At 35.1% G+C, this 25,617-nt stretch overlaps 3 protein-coding genes across 6 annotated transcripts in view; all 3 read left to right on the top strand.

The window, feature by feature from the left end:
* The window catches only part of LOC148821919 (titin-like), a 169,369-nt gene extending 159,841 nt beyond the window's left edge, over positions 1-9,528 (top strand). The window contains exons 225-231 of the mRNA XM_088929988.1: positions 41-634; positions 734-6,354; positions 6,451-6,607; positions 6,756-7,291; positions 7,380-7,440; positions 8,823-9,107; positions 9,230-9,528. Coding sequence (XP_088786114.1) covers positions 41-634; positions 734-6,354; positions 6,451-6,607; positions 6,756-7,291; positions 7,380-7,440; positions 8,823-9,107; positions 9,230-9,528 — 7,553 coding nt within the window. The remainder of the gene's footprint in view (positions 1-40; positions 635-733; positions 6,355-6,450; positions 6,608-6,755; positions 7,292-7,379; positions 7,441-8,822; positions 9,108-9,229) is intronic.
* Positions 9,529-12,466: 2,938 nt separating this feature from the next.
* The window catches only part of LOC148821918 (uncharacterized), a 16,307-nt gene continuing 3,156 nt past the window's right edge, over positions 12,467-25,617 (top strand). The window contains exons 1-18 of one of the 4 annotated variants that reach the window (XM_088931059.1): positions 12,467-12,807; positions 13,075-13,227; positions 14,855-14,946; positions 17,632-17,739; positions 18,414-18,458; positions 18,563-18,589; positions 18,686-18,757; positions 18,973-19,038; positions 19,129-19,155; positions 19,259-19,303; positions 19,388-19,423; positions 19,965-20,045; positions 21,011-21,107; positions 21,608-21,729; positions 22,123-22,242; positions 22,531-22,636; positions 23,226-23,328; positions 24,922-25,159. In XM_088931059.1, coding sequence (XP_088787185.1) covers positions 13,131-13,227; positions 14,855-14,946; positions 17,632-17,739; positions 18,414-18,458; positions 18,563-18,589; positions 18,686-18,757; positions 18,973-19,038; positions 19,129-19,155; positions 19,259-19,303; positions 19,388-19,423; positions 19,965-20,045; positions 21,011-21,107; positions 21,608-21,729; positions 22,123-22,242; positions 22,531-22,636; positions 23,226-23,328; positions 24,922-24,994 — 1,317 coding nt within the window. In that variant the 5' untranslated portion in view covers positions 12,467-12,807; positions 13,075-13,130 and the 3' untranslated portion in view covers positions 24,995-25,159. Of the gene's footprint in view, positions 12,808-13,074; positions 13,228-14,854; positions 14,947-17,631; positions 17,740-18,413; positions 18,459-18,562; positions 18,590-18,685; positions 18,758-18,972; positions 19,039-19,128; positions 19,156-19,258; positions 19,304-19,387; positions 19,424-19,964; positions 20,046-21,010; positions 21,108-21,607; positions 21,730-22,122; positions 22,243-22,530; positions 22,637-23,225; positions 23,329-24,921; positions 25,160-25,617 lie in introns of those variants that run through there. The other 3 variants (XM_088931061.1, XM_088931060.1, XM_088931062.1) reach the window with 3 other exon arrangements.
* fkbp7 (FKBP prolyl isomerase 7) overlaps positions 22,540-25,617 on the top strand; it is a 20,684-nt gene continuing 17,606 nt past the window's right edge. Inside the window, exon 1 of the mRNA XM_088931068.1 lies at positions 22,540-22,636. The gene's annotated coding sequence lies outside the window, so the exon portion shown is untranslated. The remainder of the gene's footprint in view (positions 22,637-25,617) is intronic.

Raw genomic sequence — 25,617 nt, 5'->3', positions numbered from 1 at the left:
GTTCATAAGAGTGACTTTTATTCCCACTTAAATTTTGCAGAGAAACCTGGACCACCACTCCAACCTGTTGTAACTGGAGTAACAAAAGACTCATGTGTTGTGTCTTGGAAGCCCCCTGCAAGTGATGGAGGTGCAAAGATCAGAAATTATTACCTTGAGAAACGGGAAAAGAAACAGAACAAATGGATTACAGTGACATCTGAGGAAATCCATGAAACAGTCTATTCTGTCAAAGGTCTCATTGAAGGCTCTGAATATGAATTCCGAGTAAAATGTGAAAATCTGGGAGGTGAGAGTGAATGGAGTGAGATATCAGAGTCCATTATTCCCAAATCAGATGTACCTATAAAAGCACCTGCATTCAAGGAAGAGTTGAGAAACCTCAGTGTCAAATACAAGAGCAATGCTACTTTTGTATGCAAGGTCGCTGGACACCCCAAGCCTGTGGTGAAATGGTTCAAGCGTGGAAAGGAAATTTTGCCTGATGGTGAAAAGATCAAAATACAAGAATTCAAAGGTGGTTACTACCAACTTGTTATCACTTCTGTTAATGAAGAAGACTCCACAGTATACCAGGTCAGAGCTACAAACCAGGGAGGATCTATTTCAACAACTGTCTCTCTGGATGTTGAAGGTAAGTACATAACAATCAAGTACATTTTTACCTCTCTGTATTTTCCAAACATTAATGATGATGTATTAATATACATATGTGCAATTCTCCTTTTTCTAGTTCCTGCCAAGATTCACCTGCCCAAACATCTGGAAGGCATGGGAGCAGTCCATGCCCTTCGTGGTGAAGTGGTTAGCATTAAGATTCCTTTCAGTGGCAAGCCTGATCCAGTAATTACATGGCAGAAGGGGCAAGATCTAATTGATAACAATGGACACTACCAAGTCATCGTTACGAGATCCTTTACTTCACTTGTATTCCCCAATGGAGTTGACAGGAAGGATGCTGGTTTCTATATAGTTTGTGCCAAAAACAGGTTTGGCATTGATCAGCAGACAGTTGAACTTGATGTTGCAGATGTACCTGATCCACCAAGAGGTCTCAAAGCTAGCGATATATCAAGGGATTCTGTAAATCTCACTTGGTGTGCCCCAGCCAATGATGGAGGCAGCAAAGTCACTAACTACATTATTGAGAAGTGTGCCACCACAGCAGAAAGATGGATCCGAGTTGCCCAGGCTCGTGATACACATTATACTGTCATCAACCTGTTTGGCAAAACAAGTTATCAGTTCCGTGTAATTGCTGAAAACAAATTTGGCCAAAGCCAGCCATCTGAACCAACTGATCCTATAGTTACAAAAGAAGACAAGACAAGGATGTTGAATTATGATGAAGAAGTTGATGAAACCAGAGAAATTGGAAAGGGCAAAGCACCACATTCATCCACAAAAGAACTACATAACAAATATATGATTGCTGAAGAGCTAGGACGTGGTCAGTTTGGCATAGTTCATCGTTCTGTTGAAATCAGCTCAAAGAAGACCTACATGGCCAAGTTTGTCAAAGTGAAAGGTGCAGATCAAGCACTGGTGAAGAAGGAAATTGCCACCTTCAATATTGCTCGTCATAAGAACTTCCTATATCTCCATGAATCATTTGAAAGTCTTGAAGAACTAGTCATGATCTTTGAGTTCATCTCAGGAGTTGATATATTTGAGCGCCTCAGTGCAGCTAATTTTGAACTAACTGAAAGAGAAATTGTGAGATACATCAGACAAGTGTGTGAAGCTCTTGAGTTCTTGCACAGTCAAAGCTATGGTCACTTTGACATCAAACCAGAGAACATTGTTTATGTGACAAGAAGGAGCAGTTCTATCAAAATCATTGAGATGGGCCAGGCCAGACAATTGAAACCTGGAGACAATCTGAGAATTCAGTTCACTGCACCTGAATATTGTGCTCCTGAAGTCCATCTTCATGATATGGTCAGCACAACTACTGATATGTGGTCAGTGGGTGTTCTGGTTTATGTGCTTCTAACTGGACTCAATCCCTTCACAGCTGAAACCAACCAACAAATGATAGAAAACATTTCAAATGCTGAATACAGCTTTGACGATGAAGCCTTCAAGGATGTTAGCCTTGAAGCAATGGATTTCATTGATCGTCTGTTGACCAAAGATCGCAAACATCGTATGACTGCGGCTGAAGCATTGGAGCATCCTTGGTTAAAACAGAAAGCAGAAAAACTAAGTACCAAAGCCATCAAAACCTTGCGACACAGGAGATACTATCAGAGCTTAGTAAGAAAGGAATGGAATGTTGTGGTTTCCTCAGCCCGTGTTTCCTCTGGTGGAGCAATCAGAAGTCAGAGAGGTGTCACTGTGGGCAAAGTAAAGGTTGCACCCATTGAAATTGGTCCAGTTGCTGGTCAAATTATGCATGCTGTTGGAGAAGAAGGTGGGCATGCCAAATTTGTCTGCAAGATTGAAAATTATGATAGCTCCACAGAAGTAACCTGGTACTATGGAGTAAGACAACTGGAGAGCAGTGACAAGTATGAAATTTGTTACCAAGATGGAGTAGCTACCATTTATGTTAAGGATATAAACAGGTCTGATGATGGCACCTACAGATGCAAAGTTGTTAATGAATATGGAGAAGATAGCTCCTATGTTGAACTGTTTGTACAAGGTGTCAGAGAATACAGGGAATTCTTTATAGCACGTACTGTAAAGAAAGTGAAGCGCAGGATAGATACATCTAGACTGCTTGAGAGACCACCTGAATTTACATTGCCTTTGTACAACCGTACTGCTTACATTGGTGAAGATGTACGCTTTGGGGTAACCATAACTGTCCACCCAGAACCACGTGTCACATGGCTAAAGTCTGGCCAGAAAATCAAACCTGGAGATGATGAAAAGAAATATACCTTCACAACTGATAAAGGTCTGTATCAGCTTGTGATTCACAATGTTGAAGCAGAAGATGATGCTGAGTACACTGTTGTGGCTCGCAATAGATTCGGTGAAGATAGCTGCAAGGCTCGACTTACTGTTACTCCTCATCCAGCTGCTGCAGATAACACAATGAGACCAATGTTTAAACGCTTGCTTGCAAATGCAGAATGTATGGAAGGCCAGAGTGTTCGTTTTGAAGTGAGAGTGTCAGGAACACCTGCACCTACATTGAAGTGGGAGAAGGATGGTATGCCTTTGACATTTGGACCCCAAGTTGAATTTATTCATGAAGGTCTAGACTACTATGTTTTACATGTCAGAGATACTCTACCTGAAGATTCTGGTACTTATAGAGTCACCGCTACAAACTCAGCTGGATCTACAGGTTGCCAAGCTTATCTAAAGGTAGAGCGAGTCACCTATGTCAAGCGAGAATACAAGAGTGAAGAGGAGAGACAAGTACGTGTTCAGAAACAAATTGATAAGACTTTGAGAATGGCTCAGATTCTTGCTGGTACTGACGTTGTTCCATTAACACCTGTTGCACAAGATGCTCTAAGAGAAGCTGCAATTATGTACAAACCTGCAGTAAGCACCAAGCATGTGAAGGGTGAGTTTGAAATCACTAAAGAAGAAAAGAAAAAGAGAGAAGAAGAAAAGAGATTGCGTATGCCATATGAAATTCCAGAACCCCGTGTTCGTGCTCCAACAGCCCTTGAAGAAGATAAAGAGATAAAGCACTTTGTACCTTTATCTGAAATGAGGTGGTATAGGAAACTACGTGACCAGTACGAAATACCTGAGCCGATGGAGAAAATTGTTCAGAAGCGACCAAAACGTATTCGTCTTTCTAGATGGGAGCAATTCTATGTCATGCCACTTCCACGAATTACTGACCAGTACAAGCCCAAGTGGCGCATACCAAAAGTTTCCCAAGACGACCTGGAAACAGTAAGACCAGCTAGACAGCGCACACCATCACCTGAATATGAAACTTATTATAGACCAAGAAGGAGGTCTCTTGGTGATCTATCAGATGAAGAGCTTCTGCTCCCTGTTGACGACTATTTAGCTATGAAGAGAACTGAAGAGGAAAGGCTACGCCTTGAAGAAGAGCTTGAGCTAGGCTTTTCTGCTTCTCCACCTAGTCGTAGTCCTCTACGTTTTGAGCTGTCAGCACTTCGCCATCCTTCACCACGGGCACATGTAGCATATGAAGAGGAGGAGGAAGAAGAAGATGTTTCAAAGTACACATCATATCATATTCCCTCTAAGTATGAAGCTGGCCCAAGTTATATTGACCTCCGTCAACGATATGAAAAGGCTGTCTACAAACCCCCAAGACAGAAACAGCGAGTATATGAAGAGAAAGAAGATGAGGAGCTGCTTCGTCCTGTTGCTACAACACAGAGGCTTGCATCATACAAAAGTGAACTTAAGCGCATGGAATTTGAAGAAAAAACACGTGTCTCAAGAAGAGAAAGAGAAACTGTAGCAGTTTCAGCAGAAACCGAGGAGGGAGTTGCAGTGACTGAACATGTTCGTACTAAATCACCTTCTGTTTCGCGCTTGCTAAGAAGGAGAAGGTCATTATCTCCTACATACATTGAATTAATGCGTCCAGTGTCTGAACTGATAAGGCCTCGACCGCGTCCAGCAGTAGAAGCTGACCTGGAAGTGCCAGAGAGGAGATCACCCACTCCTGAAAGAACACGTCCGCGTTCACCCAGTCCTGTAACAAGTGAAAGATCAACCTCTAGATTTGAGAGGTCTGCAAGGTTTGACATATTCTCTAGGTATGAGTCAAGAAAATCAGCTTTGAAGACTGAGAGAAAATATGAAGTTGTTAGTCAGCAGCCTTTCAGTCTTGACCATGCCCCACGCATTACTCTAAGAATGCGTTCTCATCGTGTACCATGTGGCCAAAACACCAGATTTACACTTAATGTTCAGGCCAAACCAGAATCAGAAATAAAATGGTACCATAATGGACAATCTATTGAAGAAAGCAACAAATTCCGCTTTACCAACATGAGTGGTGTCTTGACGCTCGAGGTCTTAAACTGCCAGAAAGAAGACAGTGGAACCTATCGTGTTGTCTGCTCAAATTATAAGGGAGAAGCTTCAGACTATGCAACCTTGGATGTTTCAGGAGGAGAATACACCACATTTTCTTCCCGTCGCAAAGATGAGGAGCCACCTACAGCTATTGTTCCTGAAATGACTAAGACTGATGTTTACCATGTGTCTTCAGTCAAGAAAACATCCGCAGCAGAGTCAACTATGGAAATTAAAGAAACAAAATCAAAACTGACTGAAACAAAGGAAGCTGTGGTTTATGAAGAGTATGTATCAGAAGAAAAGACAGCTAAAGCTTTAGAAGTAAAAAAAGCAGAAGAAAAAATAACTCATGAGAAGGCAAAAACCACTCTTCCAGCTCGAATCCTTACTAAGCCACAGTCAATTACAGTCTCAGAAGGAGAGTCTGCAAGATTTGCATGTGATATTGATGGCGAACCAGCACCAAGTGTGACATGGATGCATGCAGGAAAAACAATTGTCACATCCCATCGCCACCATGTGACAACAACACAGTACAAATCCACCTTTGAGATTTCAGCAGTTGAATCATCTGATGAAGGGAGCTACACCGTGGTGGTAGAAAACTCTGAAGGTAAACAAGAAGCACAATTTACTCTAACCATTCGACGAACATCAGCTAAGGAGAAAGCTATTACTTCACCACCTAGAGTAAAATCTCCAGAACCCCGTGTAAAGTCTCCAGAGGCACGTATTAAATCTCCAGAGCCTCGTGTTAAGTCTCCTGAAGCACTAAAATCTCCCAAAAGAGTGAAATCCCCGGAACCAGTAACATCCCCACAGAGGGTTAAGTCCCCACCAACAGTTAGGACACCATCTGCAGAAAGAGTAGAGCTACCAGCTACCACTCCTCCTAAGATTGTCCAACAGCTTAAGGTTGAAGCCTCTGAAGATATAGTGAAGATGTCATGTGTCACTGAAAGTACTGTGTTAAATGTCAAAGAAGTAGTGTGGTACAAGGATGACAAGAAGCTAAATGAGAGCAATCACCTCAAGTTTCATTATTCAGCTGACGGCACTTACAATCTCAGTATTCACGGTATCACTGAGGCAGATCAGGGCCAATATGCCTGTGAAATTATTGGAGAAGGAGGTGTGTCTAGAACATCATTCTCTTTTGTTGGCCATGCTTTTAAGAGCATTTACTCAAAAGTGACAACATTTGTGGAGAAGAGATCAGCGGCTCAGAAAACAGAAGTGAAGTCATCGGCATCAAAGCCTTCATTCACAACAGGTCTCAAAGATATCACAGTGTCCTCTGATACCATTGTGAAACTGACAGTAAAAGTTACTGGAGAACCTAAACCAAGTCTTTACTGGTCCAAAGATGGAAGGGTAAGTTGTAATCATTCTTATTTGATATGTCAAGCTCTTCATTGAAATCAACGAATACAGAAATAAAAAAAAACATCCAATTCTCTATTTTTCCAGGTCCTTTCACATGGTGGAAGGTATAAAATCTTTGAAGAATATGGATCTGCTTATCTGGAAATCTATGAAACAGAGGTTTCTGACAGCGGGGTGTACAAATGCACAGCTACCAATTCTGCAGGATCTACATACACAAGTTGTAAAGTGACCATTCAAGGTTTGTGTTTTTTAATTATTGTATTACTATGTTGTTGTAAGTAAATGCACTACAAAATACATTTTAAGATTCTTTAAGAAACTAAACTATTTACCCATTATTACTTTTTACAGAATGGCTTTCATTTGGATTTTTCTTTGTTTTTCAGCTTCTGCAAAATCTGAAGCACTTAAAGTGGCAAGTAAAAAAGAGGCAATGTCTACCTCATATGGAAAAAGTGAAGTTACAGAAGAAATTGTTAAAAAGGAAATTGTATACGAAGAAGTGAAATCATCTTACACAGAAATAAAAGCATCTCATTCTCAGATGACCATATCAGAAGGTCAGTCTCTGACACTGAAAGCAAACATCCCTGGAGCAACCAATGTGAAATGGATCCTAAATGGAACAGAGATTCCTAACTCAGAAGATTACAGATATGGTGTGTCAGGAAATGACCACTCATTGACCATCAAAAAAGTCAGTAACAAAGAAGAGGGAATTCTTACATGTGAAGCTAAAACAGAACATGGCCTCATGAAATGCCAGTTTGATATCACTGTCAAACAGAAGCGTTCTAATGCACCTTCTTTTATTGTGCAACCTAAGTCCCAGAATGTCAATGAAGGCCAAAATGTGATATTTACATGTGAAGTGACAGGAGAACCCTCTCCTGAGGTTGAATGGCTTAAAGATAACCTCATGGTAAGTAGTTAGAAATTATAAGTTAAACTGCTGTTATGAATACAAACTAAAGCTTACTGACTAACTGAAATTGCTATGATTATTTTAGGTATCTCTGATGCCCAATATGAAGCTGAGTCGATCTCGAAATGTTTTTACATTGGAAATCCGTAATACATCTGTTGCAGACAGTGGAAAATATACAGTAAAAGCTAAAAATATGTATGGACAATGCTCTGCTACAGCATCCTTAAATGTACTGGGTAAGCTGTCAATGCTTTTATAATTATAGTTTTAATGTTTTGCATTTAAAATTTTCTGTGTTTATTATGACTTCCAAGTTTCAAAAATGTGTCTCTTTTATTTTTTAAAGAAACTTGTGTATATAAAATTGTGGTTGTGGTACTTGCAGACAAACATTAGAAGCCAAAGTATTAACATTTAATTTTATTTGTAACTAGTAAATAGTTTTTTAGAATTCTTTTTCTTAAAAGTTGAACTTAAAGGTTATAAAATATAAGCACACTTATATTAAAGCAATTTACAGTAACTATGTAAGATACTGTACACATAGAATGGAAGTGTGGAATCAAAAGCACTGAAATTAAAGTAAAATGTTATGTGGTAAATGTTATGTTAGGTGCTTGTGTTTTACATGAAGCACCAAGCATATCATATAATACCCTAAAAAAATTAAATTGCAGTGTGTAAATACTTTTTACCTGCCTGATTTCTGAGATTTCCTTGAAGTTGCATTTCCTCTGCAATCCTCTTTTCACAGCTAACATTTGTAAAACTGGAGCTATATGTTGTTACTTAATTACCAATGAACTGATTAGGAATAGTATTTACTGTAAGTGCAAAAGTATTAAAGTTAAAAGTCTTAGTATAATTACTGATTTACCTCTAAATGTTAATACAACTGGCCCTAAATGTTTGATATTTTGCTCATAATGTAGATAAATGTATCGCATGATTCAAAGTTAAGGTAGAATAACACTTTGCAATAAGTTGTTTTTCAGGATGAATTCAGATGAAGAAAGAAAATAATGTAAAGTACATGAATAAATCAAAACTTAATGAGCACAAGGAGTCAATAAGAAATAATGTATAAACCTAACATTAATTACGTTAGAAACACACACTTTTTGTAAAGTGTTACTGGATCTTGAATATAGACACAAAATCTGGCCAAAATAGAATGTAGTATATATTATTTACAATTATATGCTTTTTTACAATACAGTACACTGATAACATTTATGTTTTAAAGGTCTGTAGTACAGTAGAAAGAAACAGATTTATAGACCTTAACGTTTACAGTGAACTGTGTTAACCAGTTCTTATTTGGTATTTTTTATTCAATTGTATTTCTTTGTAGAATGATGTTAGAGAAAATTTGAAAAAAATCCTCATTTACTTTGCAATTAACATGTGCCTCCATCCAGCCTAAGACAAGGGTGACTCAAATTCTTAAGTAAACAGACTAAGATGGCTTTCCCATCTAAAGTGATGTGATTGTCATGTTCCTTTGTTTGCTATATTCTCACAGCCCTGGTTGAAGAACCTGTCAAACAGGTAGTTTTGGAGAAAAGCGCTGCTGCGAGCATGAAAGAAAGTTTCTCTTCCAAGTCAGTCCACAAGGCAGCCTCTATGCAGGAAGCCTCCTTCAGCAGTTCCAGCATGACTGAAGTTAAATTTGCAAGCATGTCTGCCAGTAGCATGTCTTCCATGAAAGAATCAGTTGTTGCAATGAGTTCCAGCAGTGTCATGGGAATGTCAAGTCTGTCACACATAGAAGGGTCTACTAGCAGAATGATTAAACATGGTTTTAAAGGTGAGAGCTCAAATACCCTGTAGTATTAGAGTTGCATGTGCAAAGTAGTTCTTAAGAATTTGTAATCACCACACTTGTACTCTTCTATTTACAGCTGTTTATTAATACATTTTTATAAACAGGGGCACCACCCAAAATTGAAGCTCTCCCAGAAGACATCAGCATTGAGAAAGGAAAGGTTCTCACAGTAGCCTGTGCTTTCTCTGGAGAGCCAGCACCACAGATTGAATGGTCCCGTGCTGGCAAGACCCTATCTAGTGAGGAAGAGAGTGGCAGATTCCATATTGAAACAACTGAAGACCTCACCACTCTTGTCATTACTAGTGTGAAGGAAAATGATGCTGGGCAGTACACCCTGAAGCTATCCAATGAGCTTGGATCTGACTCTGCAACTGTGAACATCAGCATTCGTTCTATTTAAAATACAAAAACAAACCTGAACTGATGTCCATTTCCCTTTTCCCTCCTTGTTATTTATTAAAGGAATAGTTGCATATTCTGTAACTGAAGATGACTTAACACTTCTTTTCTTGTAAATATAATCTATTTTTGTACCACACTTGACACTAATTTATGCCAAACTAGACAAAGTCTAAAGGCAATGCATAATGTGCCATATTGGGTAACTATTTGACTTAAGATTTTTAACCGTTTTTTCTGTGACATGTACATAATGTATATAGCCGAGATTACCGGTTATGGAAAATTTATAAAACTTGTTATTTGTGACATTATAAACTGAAACAAATGAAACTAACTGGTTAACAGGAGAAAGTTTCCTAGGAAACGAATACCCTGGAAAGCCTGAACTGAAACTTTGTGCCTCAACGAAATGTTGATGTCTAAGAATGCCTCAACAGGTAGAGAGGCTCCCTGTTGAAGACTGACTGAACCCGAAAAATGTGCACTGCATTTCTGTATGTGCAATCATTTTACAAACGAGTAACATGACTATAAGACCTTAAGTGCTGTTTACATTTACCCTCCTGTAGATAGCACCAAATGGCCTTGTATTCATACTGACTATGTCATACTACCATTTTAATGACACTTTTACGTTAATTAATGTGCAAAGTGCAAGCGGCCTGCACTTTGTACACTAAGTTAATACTATGTGCACTGTTTCTGGCATGGAACTGCTTGGATTGACTTTATGAAAGTAACATCACCTGGCCATACCCTCAACCAAGTAATTCAAGTACTCCCTTGCAGAAGCAGTGCCAGCTCTCGGAGGTTCACAAGGGTGCAGTGTTTTTGTGTTTGTGTGATAGTATTAGAATTTCACATTGTCTGTACTCAGGGCAACCAAGAAGTGTACCACAGCTAAAAAACCTGCTGTGTTAAAAGAAAGCAATTGCATTAAGGATATGCCCTGCACTTTGATTTCATTTAATTTAATTATGTAGCATTAACGTAATTTGTAACCTCCTTGAGATTTATAGCATTATTGATTTGAAATAAAGCATGATTTCTGCACCTCAGAAATGTCTTTTTTTTCTTTCTGAGCCACTTCTCTTTTATACTTTACAGATTTTGAGATGTATAACCACATAACATATGCATTTACCTGTATATTACTAAGATAAAAATTCATAGTTCATTAATAGCAAAACAAACTTTAATTAGACCAAATTTTACAGAATAATAGTCATACAGAATAACAACAGAAGTATTTTTTTATAAATATTATAGAAAAAAAAGTTAAATGATTATGCTCTTTTTATAGCAAATACCACAGAACCATATTTACTATTAATTAAATTAAAATATTTTTTAAAATCATTACAATAAAAAATGAAATTATATTTCAATTATTTGAATACTTTATTTGCACTTACAAATTATTGATAGCACAATGTAAGTGTAGTTATATCTCATGCTGTTCTCTTTTTAGTTTGCATATGAAAGCCTTTAAATGGTTCCTAACTACAGATTAATTGGTCACTACTTTATCTTAGTGGTAACTGTTGACTGCCAAGACCTGGAATCAAGTCCCTTTCTCTTAGCAGTATCCAAGTGCTTGATTTGAACAGTCCAAGAGGTCAACCACGTGTTGAAAGTTTGAACATTCTTAAGTGTCTTGAAGAGTAATATTACAGTAAAACCTATGAACATTTATGATTGGAAGAATAAGAGATCAAATCCCAAGAGTTACTGTATCCTTATGGAAGGTACTTCACTGAGATGGCCTCAGTATAATACCTTTCTCTACAAGCGGTACATGTGTAAGTTGCTTTAAAATTTTCCCAGGAGGCTGTTAAACCTTAATTGTATTTAACATCCCCAGTTGTACTGTGCATCTTTTCTAATAAGCGTGATAAGGATAAACTTGACTGCAATCACACTTAAACAATTTCTTCATTGGTATTTTACCAGAGAACTTATTTCTTCAGCATGTTAATGAAGAAAAATCAGCAATATGTTTCTCTCCTTCAGCTTCTATCATAGGTTTTCCAGACTTTTAAATGATACTGAATATCTGCTTCTTCACAGCTGCTATTTTGTTCTTTAATTTAGTTTTTGCTAATCAATCCATATCTAACTCAACACATTTTAATTTCTTGCAAATGCAAGTGATTTCCAATACTCTCTAAATAAGTTTAATTAAGTTTGTTTTCATAGCAGTGAAAGTATTTTGTAATAACAAATTAATGGCATTACTCTGACCACAATATTTCAAATGCAGACAGCATTTTTACCAGCAAAATCAAAACATTACATCACTGATTATTGGCATGTTGGCATGTTTATCTGGCATGACAATTCAGAGAAGCTCCAAAGTTTATTAATAATTTATCAATTTTCCAATGAAATACATTCGCTTAAACAAAAAAAAATTGCCAGAATATATTAAATCTGTTGTGCCCACCTTGTGAAACAGCGAACATTCCATTGTTCAATTGCATTTGAAAGTCCTTCATATACTGTACACTACATATTCTATGTCCCGAAATATTTGACAAAATGAAGGGTCCTCATACCGTGTGTTCAAAAGGAATTGCCTAAGGAATAGCTGATCTAATAAAAATAGTTGTCATTTAGAGAACTCTGACTATTCAGAGACAGGAGGATCTTTTCTGTCCCTTGTGCCATAATTTCTTTGGCTTTTTCATTTCTACCCATCAATGAAATGAAGATAGCACAGCTTTTCTTCAACTGCCATAAGAGTGAAAAAAGTGCAAAACACACCTTTCTATTGCCTAAATACCATACATACTCCTTTTCTAGCACTGTCAGTAAGTACATGCAAAAGTAGAAATAAAGGATTTTCCCTATTATTATTTTCATTTTTTTGGAAGGTGAAGAAAGCTATTTCAGGTCCTTTTTTATATTTTTTTACAATACAGTTCATGCAGATTTTGGTTTCACTATTCATATTTATCCATGGTAGTAGACATATTAGAGAATACCTGGAAAAAAGAATACCTGGAGATATTATATTTCTTATTATTGACTAAATACAAACAATAGCACTAAACAGACATTTTTCATTAAAAACATTAATGAAATTGAGTAGTCGGTTCATTTTTGGCACTACCACAGCCTTTTCTAAAAACTGCAAATGCTTGAGATGCACTTCTACCATTATACAGATAAGTGGATACAGGTCTGCAAGCTTGCAGTTTTAGCTTCAGCATGTGCTTTTCCATCCCAGGTTTTCAGATATACTAAGATCCATCTGAAGATCCAAGTGAGAGAGGTATGTTATAATGTTTTCTTTTTAATATAAAAGATTTTTTCTATCATTTTGTTTTGTAATTAAAAAAAAAACAATTCCAAATGTTATTTTAAATCATAATTCTACTAATGTACGGTCATTATTGGGTTGTAAACTGCTATCTTAGATAAAAAACGAACTAGAGGATAAAATTAGCTTTTTCATTTAGATTATGGGATGACCTTATCAAAATAATCTTGGACAATATACTTTGGAGTGATGTAATGCTTATGTTTTTTTCACTTTTAGAAGCCATTGGAAATTTTCATGTGGTCTGGACCTGTATTAATCCTGTCTTAAGTAACATGACATCAAAATTTGCTGTCATCATAACCCAGTTTTTCTTTGGGTACATATTAATACATGTGAATCATCTTTCAGCTTCCTTGTTGATCACATCAGGTATGTTATATAAGAAAATAATTCTTATATAAGGTATTCTTTATATTCTTATATTAATATAATGTAATTTTTTATGAATACAACAATATAAATATGTTGTTAAGAAAATATTTTTTTATAATAATATAACTGAATTTTAAATTTGTCTTGATTATGAAATTCAATGAAATGTTTTCAAATATGCTTCCAAAATTGTGAAAATTAATAATTTTACCCAAGGAAACCATGCACATTCAAATAAAAGCAGTTATTTATTCTACTGTGTCTACTAATATTAGAACATTTATGTGAAAGATTAAACTATTTTGATACACACAAATATACATTGTTACTTTTTCTAAAAACAATTTAAAAAACTGAGCACAATCTGGAACAGGGTTAATTAGTATATAAAAGGCATTGGTATGGTTTATTGAACCTCAGATGTGTCTCAACCGTCATCTACTTTCTGTCACTGTTGATCTTCTGGCATATAGTTAATAATATAGCTGGTGTTGTTTAAGCCCCCTTTATAAATTAAAATTGTAAATATCCCCTTACATGTCAAAGATAAGGCTGCCAGAACTGGCAGATCATTTTAATCAAAACAGCTTTTACTGAAAATGTAAGACAGGAAAAAAATATGCTGCTAATCTAAAACAATAAAACAACTTGTGATTACAGGGATTGTAACTGAGGCAATTCTATTTCTAAAAAGAATTTGTATTAAGATAACATTTATTCTACACTTAAGATTGTTAAATTTTCACATACAGTTTTTAAAATGAGGTCATACAAACATCATATCATGACAAAAGTGTTTATAGTTTCAAAATAAAAAACTACACATAATGGTCTTTAATATGCTAAGCAGTAAAGGTATTCAATATTATTTATTTATGATAATATTATTGTCTACTTTAACTGCTTAGTACAAGGATGCATTCCTATCTATACACTATTTTCTAACGGCTTTATCCAATACAGGGTTGTAGAGGAGTTAGAGCCGATCTGCATATATTAGTACCTTTAAAAAAATCAAGGCACATTCACATTTACAAAGCAGTTCATTGTCAGAATGCTATCATTATGTTTTCTCTGCTGTCTCTTTAAGTTATGTCTTGAAAGAAACTATTTACAAACCTAGCTAACCTAATATACTGCATGTTGGCCTTCTCTAAAGATTTAGCTGATGTTAGCGTTCGTATTTTGTAATTAGTTAAATAGAAAACTAGACATGAAAAATATGTCCGTTTGAAAGATGGCCAGTATCATCCATTTAAGCATCAATAGAATGTCATTAATTAAAGGTCCAAAGTACAATCAATATAAAATGATTGCTTATTTACAGTTTACCTAGAAATACTCTAAATAATAAATTACTGAAATAAAGTAAAATAAAATAATTTACTTAGTTTCTAATTTAGACTATTATATATTGTTTCAGTTTTACCAAAATTTGACTTTAGATGTAAAAGTTTCAGTTGGAATGTTATTTCCTTTTTTTAATGAATCTCTTAAAATATTTTATACCTGAGGTAATATATCAAATGTTTTCATTAATGCATTAGCTATAGATGAATTAATATGTGTCAAAATGTTTTTAAGCAACTTAATAGCTTTGAATACACTTATATCTCCGAAACAGTGAATACAAATGGTTTGGAATGCTGCAAAATCTGCATTCAGCCTCCTCCTCCACCACCTTTCCCGCCACAGTCTTTAAAATGGATATTCATGGTAATGTATTACTTCTTTTTGTTTCATTTTATAATACTTATTGATATTGGAAAGGATATTGGATGTTTCACATCAACACTGCTGGATATTAATGCATATACGGTATAACAGATTTTTCTATACAATAACACATGGTTTTGTCTTTCAAAGTATATACTGTAGGTAGTTTAGCTGTTATGGAAGCACTCTGAAATCCTGTAGAAATACAACTGTGTTGGCAGTCACTCATCAGGTCAGACCATATTTTTTTATATGTTACTGGTTATTGCACAGGTAACTGATTCAGGACTTCTTCCCCAAATTACACACAAATTACCTTCTTGCATTAAATTTGGAACATATTGTGATTAGTTCAGCAGTGGGGTCTTCGTTGTGTGTGTAGATTACATTTATTTTACAAGCAGGAGAAAAATCTGTGGTGCTTGCTTGTGAAAAAAGGAAAGACAGCAGGTGTAAATATGATTAGTTATACATTTGTGAATGTAAGCTTTAAGATCTTTGCTAGTTTCCTCATCTGAACAGTTTGAACATCTGTAGAAAGCTGTTTCCATTGCAACTCTTCCCAACCATTTTAGCCAGTTATTATGACATTTGAAGTACAAATTAAAATCAGCAAACTTAAACTGGCACAAAAACCTGATGGCCAATCTTAGACCATATTTGAGGTAAAACAGTTCTAAAACATTTTAGGAACCACTAAGAACTTGAATTGATTTTCAAGTCGAAAATTAGTGAGGGAAACAGAGGTGAGATGGCCAATAAACAACTATAATTTTAAGACCTTAAAATACTGTATGTTTTGAAATGATATAGGTAGAGCTTAAAGCAAAAGTTTAGAATTTCAGAGAGGAAGACTATGACAGAATGAGACATAATTTAATATAATACAGTGATGTAAAAAAGAAAGTATACCCTCTTAAGATTCTATGGCTTTAAATATTAAGACATATATGACCTTCACCTACTGTAGTCCTCACCAATTCCTAACAGTAGATAAATTTAACCTCATGTGACAGATAACACACAAATTTTACTTTTGTCGTTATTTACTAAACAAAAAAAACAGTCAAAATTCAGTAGGCTAGTGTGAAAAACTATACCCTTACTGCCTGCTTATTAGTTAAGAAGGTAATTAGAAACAGGTGCTGCTAATCAAGTGCAAATGATTAGTTGGTCATCAGGAAGTGCTTTCCACTTGTACATAAAATCAGAAACTTTGGGAGATTTGTGCTCATATTTCTTAAAAATGTAAATTTTGAAAAATATAACACAAAGATGGCACTTATAAAATACTTTAAAAAGAATGGACTCCAGTTACACTGAATATCCTTAGAAAACTGCAAGCAGGTAAAAAAAGCAGGTAAAAAAGATATTAGAATGGTCAAGAGAGAGAAAACAATATCTGAGGCTAAATAAATTAAAATGTTTTTTTAGTAAAGTTTTTTATCAGTATCATGACAGCATAGAATAATAAAGGATAAAGTAAAACAAGTCTATGATAATTATGGGAAATATCTAGTCAATGAAAGGGGAATGGTTTATGTATTTAATGACTAACTCAGGAATTAATCAAAAAGGTGTCAAACTGATGAAAAGCGAATACCTGTCTTGAATAGTAACAAAATATGTCAGAAAGCTAGGTATTGAAAGTACTTAAACATATCACCTTGCATGATGGTAGCCTAACAATTTTAAAGAAAAAAATGTCTTGAAAATTATTAGCAAAACTTCTTCCAAAAATTACTCCTAAGAGAAGTAATACCCATAAAATGTAGCAATGTAGCAATGCATTCAATAAACAGTTGTGAAAATTGAATTAAATAAAGATAGAAAAATAAGTTTTATTTCTATGACAGGTAAGATTGTAAAAACAATAATCAAATCTAAAATAGAGAATTAAGATAATTATCATGAGTTTACAAATAATATAACAAGTATTGCCTAATTGATTTGTTAGTTCTTCAAATCAAAACCACTAGTAATGGGTTATAACCCAAGCATATGATTTCTATACTTAGATTTTCAGAAGTAGTTTAATCATACAGTATTTCTCATAAAAGAATAATTGTAAAAATACAGGCAGCAGGGATTCAAGCAAACTAAACAGAGATGACAAAGGTCATGAAGGGGTGAATGTCTAATTCTGCAGATGAAATCAAAGGAATACCAAAGGAATCTGTCTTAACACCCTTTGTTCCTGATTTGTGTCAATGACTGAGATCCTGGTATATTTTGTAAACTAACCAAGTTTACAAGCGATACCAAACAATAAGGAGACACTGCAGAATGAGCAAAGGAAATTCAAATCATTTAGATAGAACTCAAAACAAACATCTTTAACTGTGAAGCCTAACAGGTGACCTGATTCAATTGTTCAAAGTGCTCAAAAGTAATGTCAAGCCTATGAACTTCTTAAACTTGGAAAGGAGAACACCAATGGGAAGTAAGATAAAGTGCTTAGGAAACCGAGAAGAGGAGAAATCAAGGTACTTCTTTGCCCAAAGGGTTGTGGGAGTTTGGAGCTTGCAACTCTGCCGTATTGTTGAAGTCATATCATTACGTCTTTCATGAAATGTCTCAGGTCAATTAGCCATTTCTGGAGCTGTCAAACATGTAAAATGGGTCAAATTTTACATGAATTCTTCTTATATTCTTATTTGTTATTTTGTTCTTACTTTTCCACAGATACGAAACCAAGCGAGACAGGAGGAGGTTTTGTTACGTTTACCCTCTGGACCAATGACTGAACATTTCAATGGATGTGAAGATCTCTATTTATCATCTGTTCCTACAGTATTTTGTTTTAAATATAATATCGCGTGTTAAGCACACCTTCATAAACTGGGCATGGCTAATTTGAGATATTGGAAAAAATGTAGAAGAATATTTACAAAATACCTTAACTTTAATCTTCCATGTTACATAACAAATTATTATATTAAAAAGAACACCTTTCGGGGATATGGTGTTTTCTAAGAGCAAACCTAGCTATGAGTTATGGGAATGTGAATATTAATTACCTCCTGAAATTTCACAGCATTAAAAGGCAGAATCAGAACCATATAAACAAACATCATAATCTGCTTTATGTTTTTTGTAATATACATACAGGATACACATGTTATTCTGCTCTAGGTTAAATACAGTTTACCTTGCTTATGAGCCTTGAAACAATTGAAACAATGTATTTTGCTGCTAACCTTGGCTTCAGTGCTCTAAACACTACAGCTCCTTTTGAAGTGCATCTAAAACTATTTACCTTTTACCTGATATAAGAACATTGTGTGGTGCTTGGCTAAATTTTAGCCTTAGTTGTGGAGACTCATATAATCCACACACATTAAACTTAATGATTGCTCACTGCTCACTTATATTATTTTTCTATATCTTCCTTGTTTTGGAATCATCACTAGTTTTGTAATGATATAATAATGTTTAGACCTTCAAATAACACTTTTGTCTTGCAGGCTGACACTACATTGCTGGGCATTAGAGGTCCAAAGGGTGAAAAGGTACCAATGTCAGTTTTATGAATGTAGTTATACTTATTTTCATTTTGAACATGAAATAATGTTTTGAATAATGAAATGTTTTTTCCTTTTTGTCTGTTTTACAGGGACAGAGAGGACAAAGAGGCAGTAGGGTATGGTAACTTTTTTAACTCCTGTATAGTTGAGGAATATGTCTTGTGTTTCTTCATATCTTTATTTCAGTGACAGTGAATTCATGTTCTCTCTAGGGCCTCCCTGGTCAAGTAGGATTAACAGGACCTCCAGGGTTGCCAGGTGCTCTTGGACCTCCAGGACAAAAGGTCATTTGAATTTACTGTATATCTTCACAACCCTGAAAATAATGTTACCCAGTTGATTACTTTTAGTCAACAAAGTGGTAGTATAGTCTGTAAATGAAATCTCTTTGAATTAATCAATATGGATAAAGAGATTAACACAATACATAAAATTGCTCTGTGCATAGCTTATAAAGAGTTTCTGTTTTGCTTCTCTTTCTTTCTTTTCTATATAAAAGGGGGAGAAAGGGAATAGAGGCTGGGTTGGTATTTCAGGAGAAAAAGGAATGCGAGGAAAAATAAAGGTAAGCAAGACAAGTTATTTTTGCATTTGTAAGTCTAGAAAGATTACAGTACATAACTTTGCTTAACTGATTATTAAAATTTATTTTCAGGGGCAACAGGGACAGAAAGGTGATAAAGTAAGCATTTACTTTACTTTTTGTAATTGCATTTACTAAGCCAGTTTTCATTCTGAAACTCCCTATTCCAAATTATAATAAACATATTTGATGTGTTCACCAGGGACAAAAAGGAATAAAGGGTAAAAAGGGAACTCCTGGTGAAAAGGTAATATCTTCACAGTATTTACAGCATTTTAATCACTTTTAATACATTCTGCTTCTTCTTAAAAATATTTATTTTACTTTGTAGGGTTCTCCTGGATATTCTGGACCTATTGGCTATAAGGTTAATCAAATCTCCACAATCATACATGTATTTTGTTTTCTACTACACGTATTTTCTTTTTTTTGCTACTATACTTGCCCATATCAAGTTGGACAAATGCTTTTTCCTATGAACTCTTTCCTATTTCAAGAAGATTAAAACATTATTTTTCTTTTGTGAAGTTTGGAATCACTGTATATTGTGATTGTTTAGATTTTTACAGGTAGGATGGAAATTCAATAGTATGTTTTTATATTCTGACAGCAACATAAGTTTAGTGGATGACATAGAATAGTTTCCATGAATAAAGATGGACGAACATTAAGTTAATAGGTTATTTTATTTCAATACATGGAAAGAAAGTAAATATTTCTTTTACATCTTTACTAATACAATTTGAGAGCCGTAACTCTTATGGCTTTTAACTAACACTTTTTCATTCTTATCTTTGATTTCCATGCATGATCTGTTGAAATACTTAGTAGGGGAAATTGTTTTTGTTCACCTGCTGTTGCATATAAATATCGTGCTATTTAAAATATTTGTTATGGAATGCATTCAGGGTGGTATAGGGCCAAGAGGAAATGTTGGCTTAGATGGATCAGAAGGCCCGAGAGGAATACCAGGAAAAAGAGGATTATCAGTAAGCACATTTATATTTGTGAATTGTTAGTTAAATATATCAACATTTAAACCTGATGATAAACAGTAATAATGTACTCATGTTACCACACTGCATGCGGTGCCAGGGGCTGGCTGTAGGTAGAATAGAAATATGCCTTGTAAATAATAATAATCAAAAACAGAACAGAAACCTTTGAGATCCTGAAATGAAAAAAATGGGGCCATGGGGTCATGAGCTGTCTCACAGGGATTTTTCCTAATGTGCTGGATCCCACCCACAGTCCAAAGAGATTTTGTCTAGGATAAGAGTCAAAATTGACCTCCTGTAACCCTGGAGGATATTGACCCTTTGAAGCCCTGTGATTTCCTGGCATCCAATCCAGGGTATGCCTCTTAACTACATGGGAAGGCTCTGTACACCAACCCTGTATTGGACTAAATGGTGATTAAAATGGGTGGATTGACTGAAATGGCATGAAGACATTTTAAATGAGATATATTGCATTTCAAAATAAAAAAATCTAGTTTCTGGTTTTCCTGAAATACCCAAATTGTATATTATTTTTAATAATTAAATAGTATTTGGTATGAACAATGTAAAAAGGCAACAGTAACTATGTTGTGTTTGTGCAATACCTTTTCATGCAGAAACAACAGCAGTAACAACAGAGAAAACACATTTTCATATGGAAGCCATCTTGAGCTGTGACTGCTGTCTTTAATTCTTTGTTCTATTTTTACTTTTGCTTGGTAATTCATTAAAATGGATTAAACCCTAAAATAAGTGACTTATGAAGGAATAATGTTTTGGTTATATCGACACATATATTTCTCCTGTTTCCAAAGAAGCTTCAGGATACAAGCACAGCATTGTGTGTACCTGCTCATAAGAAATAAGCGTATTTCTTAATAAATTTCTATATCTTACACAGCCAACACTTTGTTCCATATTTTTGCTTTTCCCACCTACACAATGTACAATAGGGAATAAATGGTGACCCTGGCCTTCCTGGGATCACGGGGCCTGTGGGTCCTACAGGTGCCCGTGGCCCACCTGGACGACCTGGATTACCAGGACCAGGTCAGTACCCCTGTTTCTATGTAATGCCTTGCAGCAATGGGGCCCTGTGTTCAATTCTGGACCTGGGGTGTTATATGCATGGAGTTTGTATGTTCTCCCTGTGTTTGCATGGGTTTCCTCCAGGTGATCTGGTTTCCCCCAACAGCCCACAGACATACTGGTAGGCAAATTGGCTTCTTAAGTTGTTAGTTAAATTGTAAGTCTGTGTCTTCCCTGTGATGGACTGGCGTCCCATCCAGGGTATGTCCTGCAGTGTGCATGTTGCTTGCTGGCTTCAGCTCCCCTGCAAACCTGGATTGGAAGAAGTGGTTAGAAAATGGATGGCTGTCTGGATTTTCCTATAAGTAATATTAATAAATATTGGTATGGCGAGTTACAGAATTGTATAACTCAGAGGAACGCACTATTCATTCATTATAAAATGTTCATGCTAAATCATCTTATTGTTTTTATAATTGATTGAATACCATCCAAATTGTCCATGTTCTTTGATTTACTAGTTCATATTGTACCTGGACCAAAGGGAGAAAAAGGTCATCCTGGCCTTACAGAGAAATGTACCTGTGTGAAGCAAAATATTCATCAAGCAGTGAATAACTCAGAATATATTGATATTTCATCTGTGAGTATTATTTCTCACACTTTTTAGTTATAGAAGGTTTTGTGTAAACAGTATATTAAATGAACTTATAAAATCTTAATAACAACACCTCATTGTACTAGTTCTTTTTAGCATGAATGCTTATTTCCTGATATCGGCTTAACTGGGACTGCGTGCTGAAGAGAATATTGTGAAGTCATCAATTTAAATGGAAAAAAGTCCAATTATCCCAACATATATCCAACAGCCTTATCTTTATGGCCAATAAATTAATCTAGCTGAAAATAATTGAACTACGTAAATACTAAAATAAATAGTAATCAATGTAATGTAATCAATATGGTGGTACTACTAGACCACATATCTAATTTTAAAACGGTTGACTTATTCTATCAAACGCTTTCTTATGCATAGATATATATTGTGAACAATGAAGAGGAGCTGTCCCACATAAAACCAAAAAATGTGATGGTCCTAAGAAGAGATACTCGCACTTTATATGTCTACAATGAAGCTGGGTGGATCAAAGTGCAGGTACTGTATGTAAGCAATTATGATACAGAAGCAACATTAGCTGAAACGTTGGTGAGGACAGATAGCAACTGCCATCATAATTGTTTGGTTATTTTTTTAATCAAGGTTCACTAATAATCTCTATTTGCTTTAACCAATCATTTAAAGCATCATGAATATTTTTCTAACACTAAAGAGCTTCCAAACATAAATCCAACTTTGTAAATGAAAAAATATATATTCATCACAAAATAAATATTTGTAGCAGAATAAAATATATCTCTAAATTTATCTCTATTTATGCCTTAGGCATATCTACCAGATTCTCATCAGTTCTGTGGGGATGGTGTTCTTCATTCAGAATACGGGGAAGAGTGTGATGATGGAAACCAGGATGAATCTGACAATTGTATAAGTAAGTGACAATAAAAAGAACAAAAAAAATAACCAGTACGTCTGAGCACTGATATCAATAGTGCTTTCACTATTGATGTAAACAGCCTTCCAGATTTATTCATACCTACAATGAAGAAGGATAAATATAACAAATATAATAATATAATACAAATTTGTATTTTAAAATACAAAAAGTAGCCTTTTAGTTTATTGAAGTCTTACGAACAAAATGTTAATGACGTTTTTTCTGAGCCAAAAAACTATATTAGTAACAATGTTTCTTACAGTAGTAGAAAATTATGGTTAGGCTTTAAGTGAAATGCTGATGTAATCAAACTCATGATTGTGTGTAAGATGTCTAAGACCTTTGCATAGCAATGCATATATGAATATACTGAAGTTAAAACTAAAATAACTACGAATATATTATATGGAGTGAAATGCATGAAGATGAAAATTAAATAACGTGAAACCATTTTATAAAGGAAATAATTATTTTTACCACTCTTTATATAAGAAAGTTATTTTAATGTTTTTAGATCACAGGTAATTTAAAAGTACTATTGTCTTAATGTCTTTTTCTGGGGGTGGGGGGGGTTGGATTTTAGACTGTTTGAATGCTTTCTGTGGAGATGGCCACAGGCACGTGGGAGTAGAAGAATGTGACCAACTTGATTTAGGACAACTTACATGCGCCTCTTACTTGCCAGGGTATGAACATTTTACCAGATGATAAAGCATTATATTAAAATGAACTTGTATCAGTCTTTATTAACATAGCTGTATAAATTGAAATTTCTTCTTTACTTGAAATACTATCTAGATTTACCTGTTGAGTTCACAATTAAAAAAACAACAACAAAGAAAACAGCATGTACTATTCTTGCATGAACAACTAGGGTAATTTTTTCTTTGATTTGAAGATGTTTGCCATGCTTGGTTTATGTCACTGTTGTTTGTATTAAATAAGCCAGGTCATACTGATTTAAGAAAACTAAAACTATATTGTTAAGCTTGAGTGCAAAGATAATGTAGGTCTTTAGACAAGTTTTAAAAATGCCGGCAGTGATAGTATAGTGTAAGCAGTATATGCCTACAGTGGCTGATGGATAGTCTTCACACTTCATTGATTTAATATCTAATGTTAGCAATACTTAGGATCATTTTGCTCTTTAACTATTTTTGGCAAATATTTTACTCCAAGCAGATGACCTATTCTACAGACAGCAGTTTATTTACAGTAATCCTGCCTTACTGCCAGTAACATCTACAGCTATACTTGGCTACAGCATTGGTTTTTACTGTTAAATGAAACTGATACCCACCAAATTCAGCATGGTCATGTACCTTGGGCTCTACAATACACCACTCCTATTCCGGCATTAAATGTAAAACAAATGTAGAAGATTGTATGCTGTTTATTGGTACATAAAGAAGGCCTCTAAATCCTTTAAGTATCCATGTAGCTTGGGTTTGTTTGAATTACTATGTTTCAGGACATTGTACTACACAATGATTCATAGGGAATGTCCATTGTGGCATCTGATATTCTGCAACATGGCCTTTTACACTACAACTGTCTCAGTATTAAGAAATGAGGTCTTATTATATTGTTACTGCTTCTTGACCTCTTACACCCAGTATAATGTTCAGTTTGAGTTTTGAAGTTTTGATTAGAAATATTCACTTCAAAAATGCAAATATATAATTTCTAATTGAAAAAAGGACACGATTGGGATGGGATACGATACAGGAGGCTGGGGTTATACTTCTACTCTTTTCGAGAAACACCCTGGGATTTTTTAATGACCACAGAGAGTCAGGACCTCAGTTTTACATCTCATCCGAAGGACAGCGCTTGTTTACAATAAAGTGTCCCCATCACTATATTGGGACACTAGGACCCACATGGACCGCAGGGTGAGCACCCCCTGCTGGTCCCACTAACACCTCTTCCAGCAGCAACCTTAGTTTTTCCCAGGAGGTCTCCCATCCAGGTACTGACCAGGCTCACACCTGGTTAGCTTCAGTGGGTTGCCAGTTGTGAGCTGCAGAGTGATATGGCTGCTGGCTGCTGTACTAGATCTGGTCAATGTTTATACTGTGAACCCCAAACTTTCATGCATACATGATTTAGTAAAATTCATGTGACACTGAGGAGCACAGTCAAGGTTTCAGGACAATTCAGACTATTGTTAATCTATACTGTTATGTAAACCACTTCTTTGAGTCTCAAATGTACCGTACAATATATGCATGAGTGCAGTGCTAAATTTATACTGAAAAGTGTTTGATCTCTTGTAGGTCTTACGGGATCTTGAAGTGTGACAGATACTGCAAAATCGATTCAACAGACTGCCGTTTTTTCAGAGACTAACTTCAAACCTCCTTTAAGAGTACTGACATCTTATTTATCCAACAAAATTAATATCATTAACTATGGAAAATAATACAGATGAATGCATTCTAGCATATTAAGACAAATAATGAAAGTAATATATAAGCATCTATACTCCTCATTAAAAAATTGACACCAGTCCAATGTACAGGCCGTTTCACTGCTTCCTTGCATGTTTCAAAATGTATATAGTCAGAACTGTCTGTTTCTTTCAGATTACTTTTTTCATGTCTCAACTGTTGAACTGAAATATAACCTCAAAATGTGCTTTATTAGTGATTAGTGGTCTATCAACATCTTAAAAGTGAAATCAGTAACTAAAAATCACTTTTTACTTAGATTAAAATACAAATAGAAACACATACAGTTGTAAGAATCTTAGTAACAGAAAGCCTCCCTATACTACCATGGCTGATATTAAAAAATATATATTTATTAGTGAGGGTTTTTAAGTGTTAAATCTTTGTCACATAACATGATTATGATTACTTGTAATCCTGCACATGACCAACATTGATAAAGGTAAAAACTGTCCTTACCTTAAATACCTAAAGCAAGTATCAAAGAGAATATTAAACTTCAAAAACAGCAAACTGAATCAT

The sequence above is a fragment of the Atractosteus spatula genome, chromosome 13 (genome assembly GCF_055471065.1).
Source record: "Atractosteus spatula isolate fAtrSpa1 chromosome 13, fAtrSpa1.hap1, whole genome shotgun sequence".
NCBI classification, from domain to species: Eukaryota; Metazoa; Chordata; class Actinopteri; order Semionotiformes; family Lepisosteidae; genus Atractosteus; species Atractosteus spatula.
The sequence above is the reverse complement of the archived record's forward strand: the minus strand, read 5'-3'. Positions and strand labels throughout refer to the sequence as shown.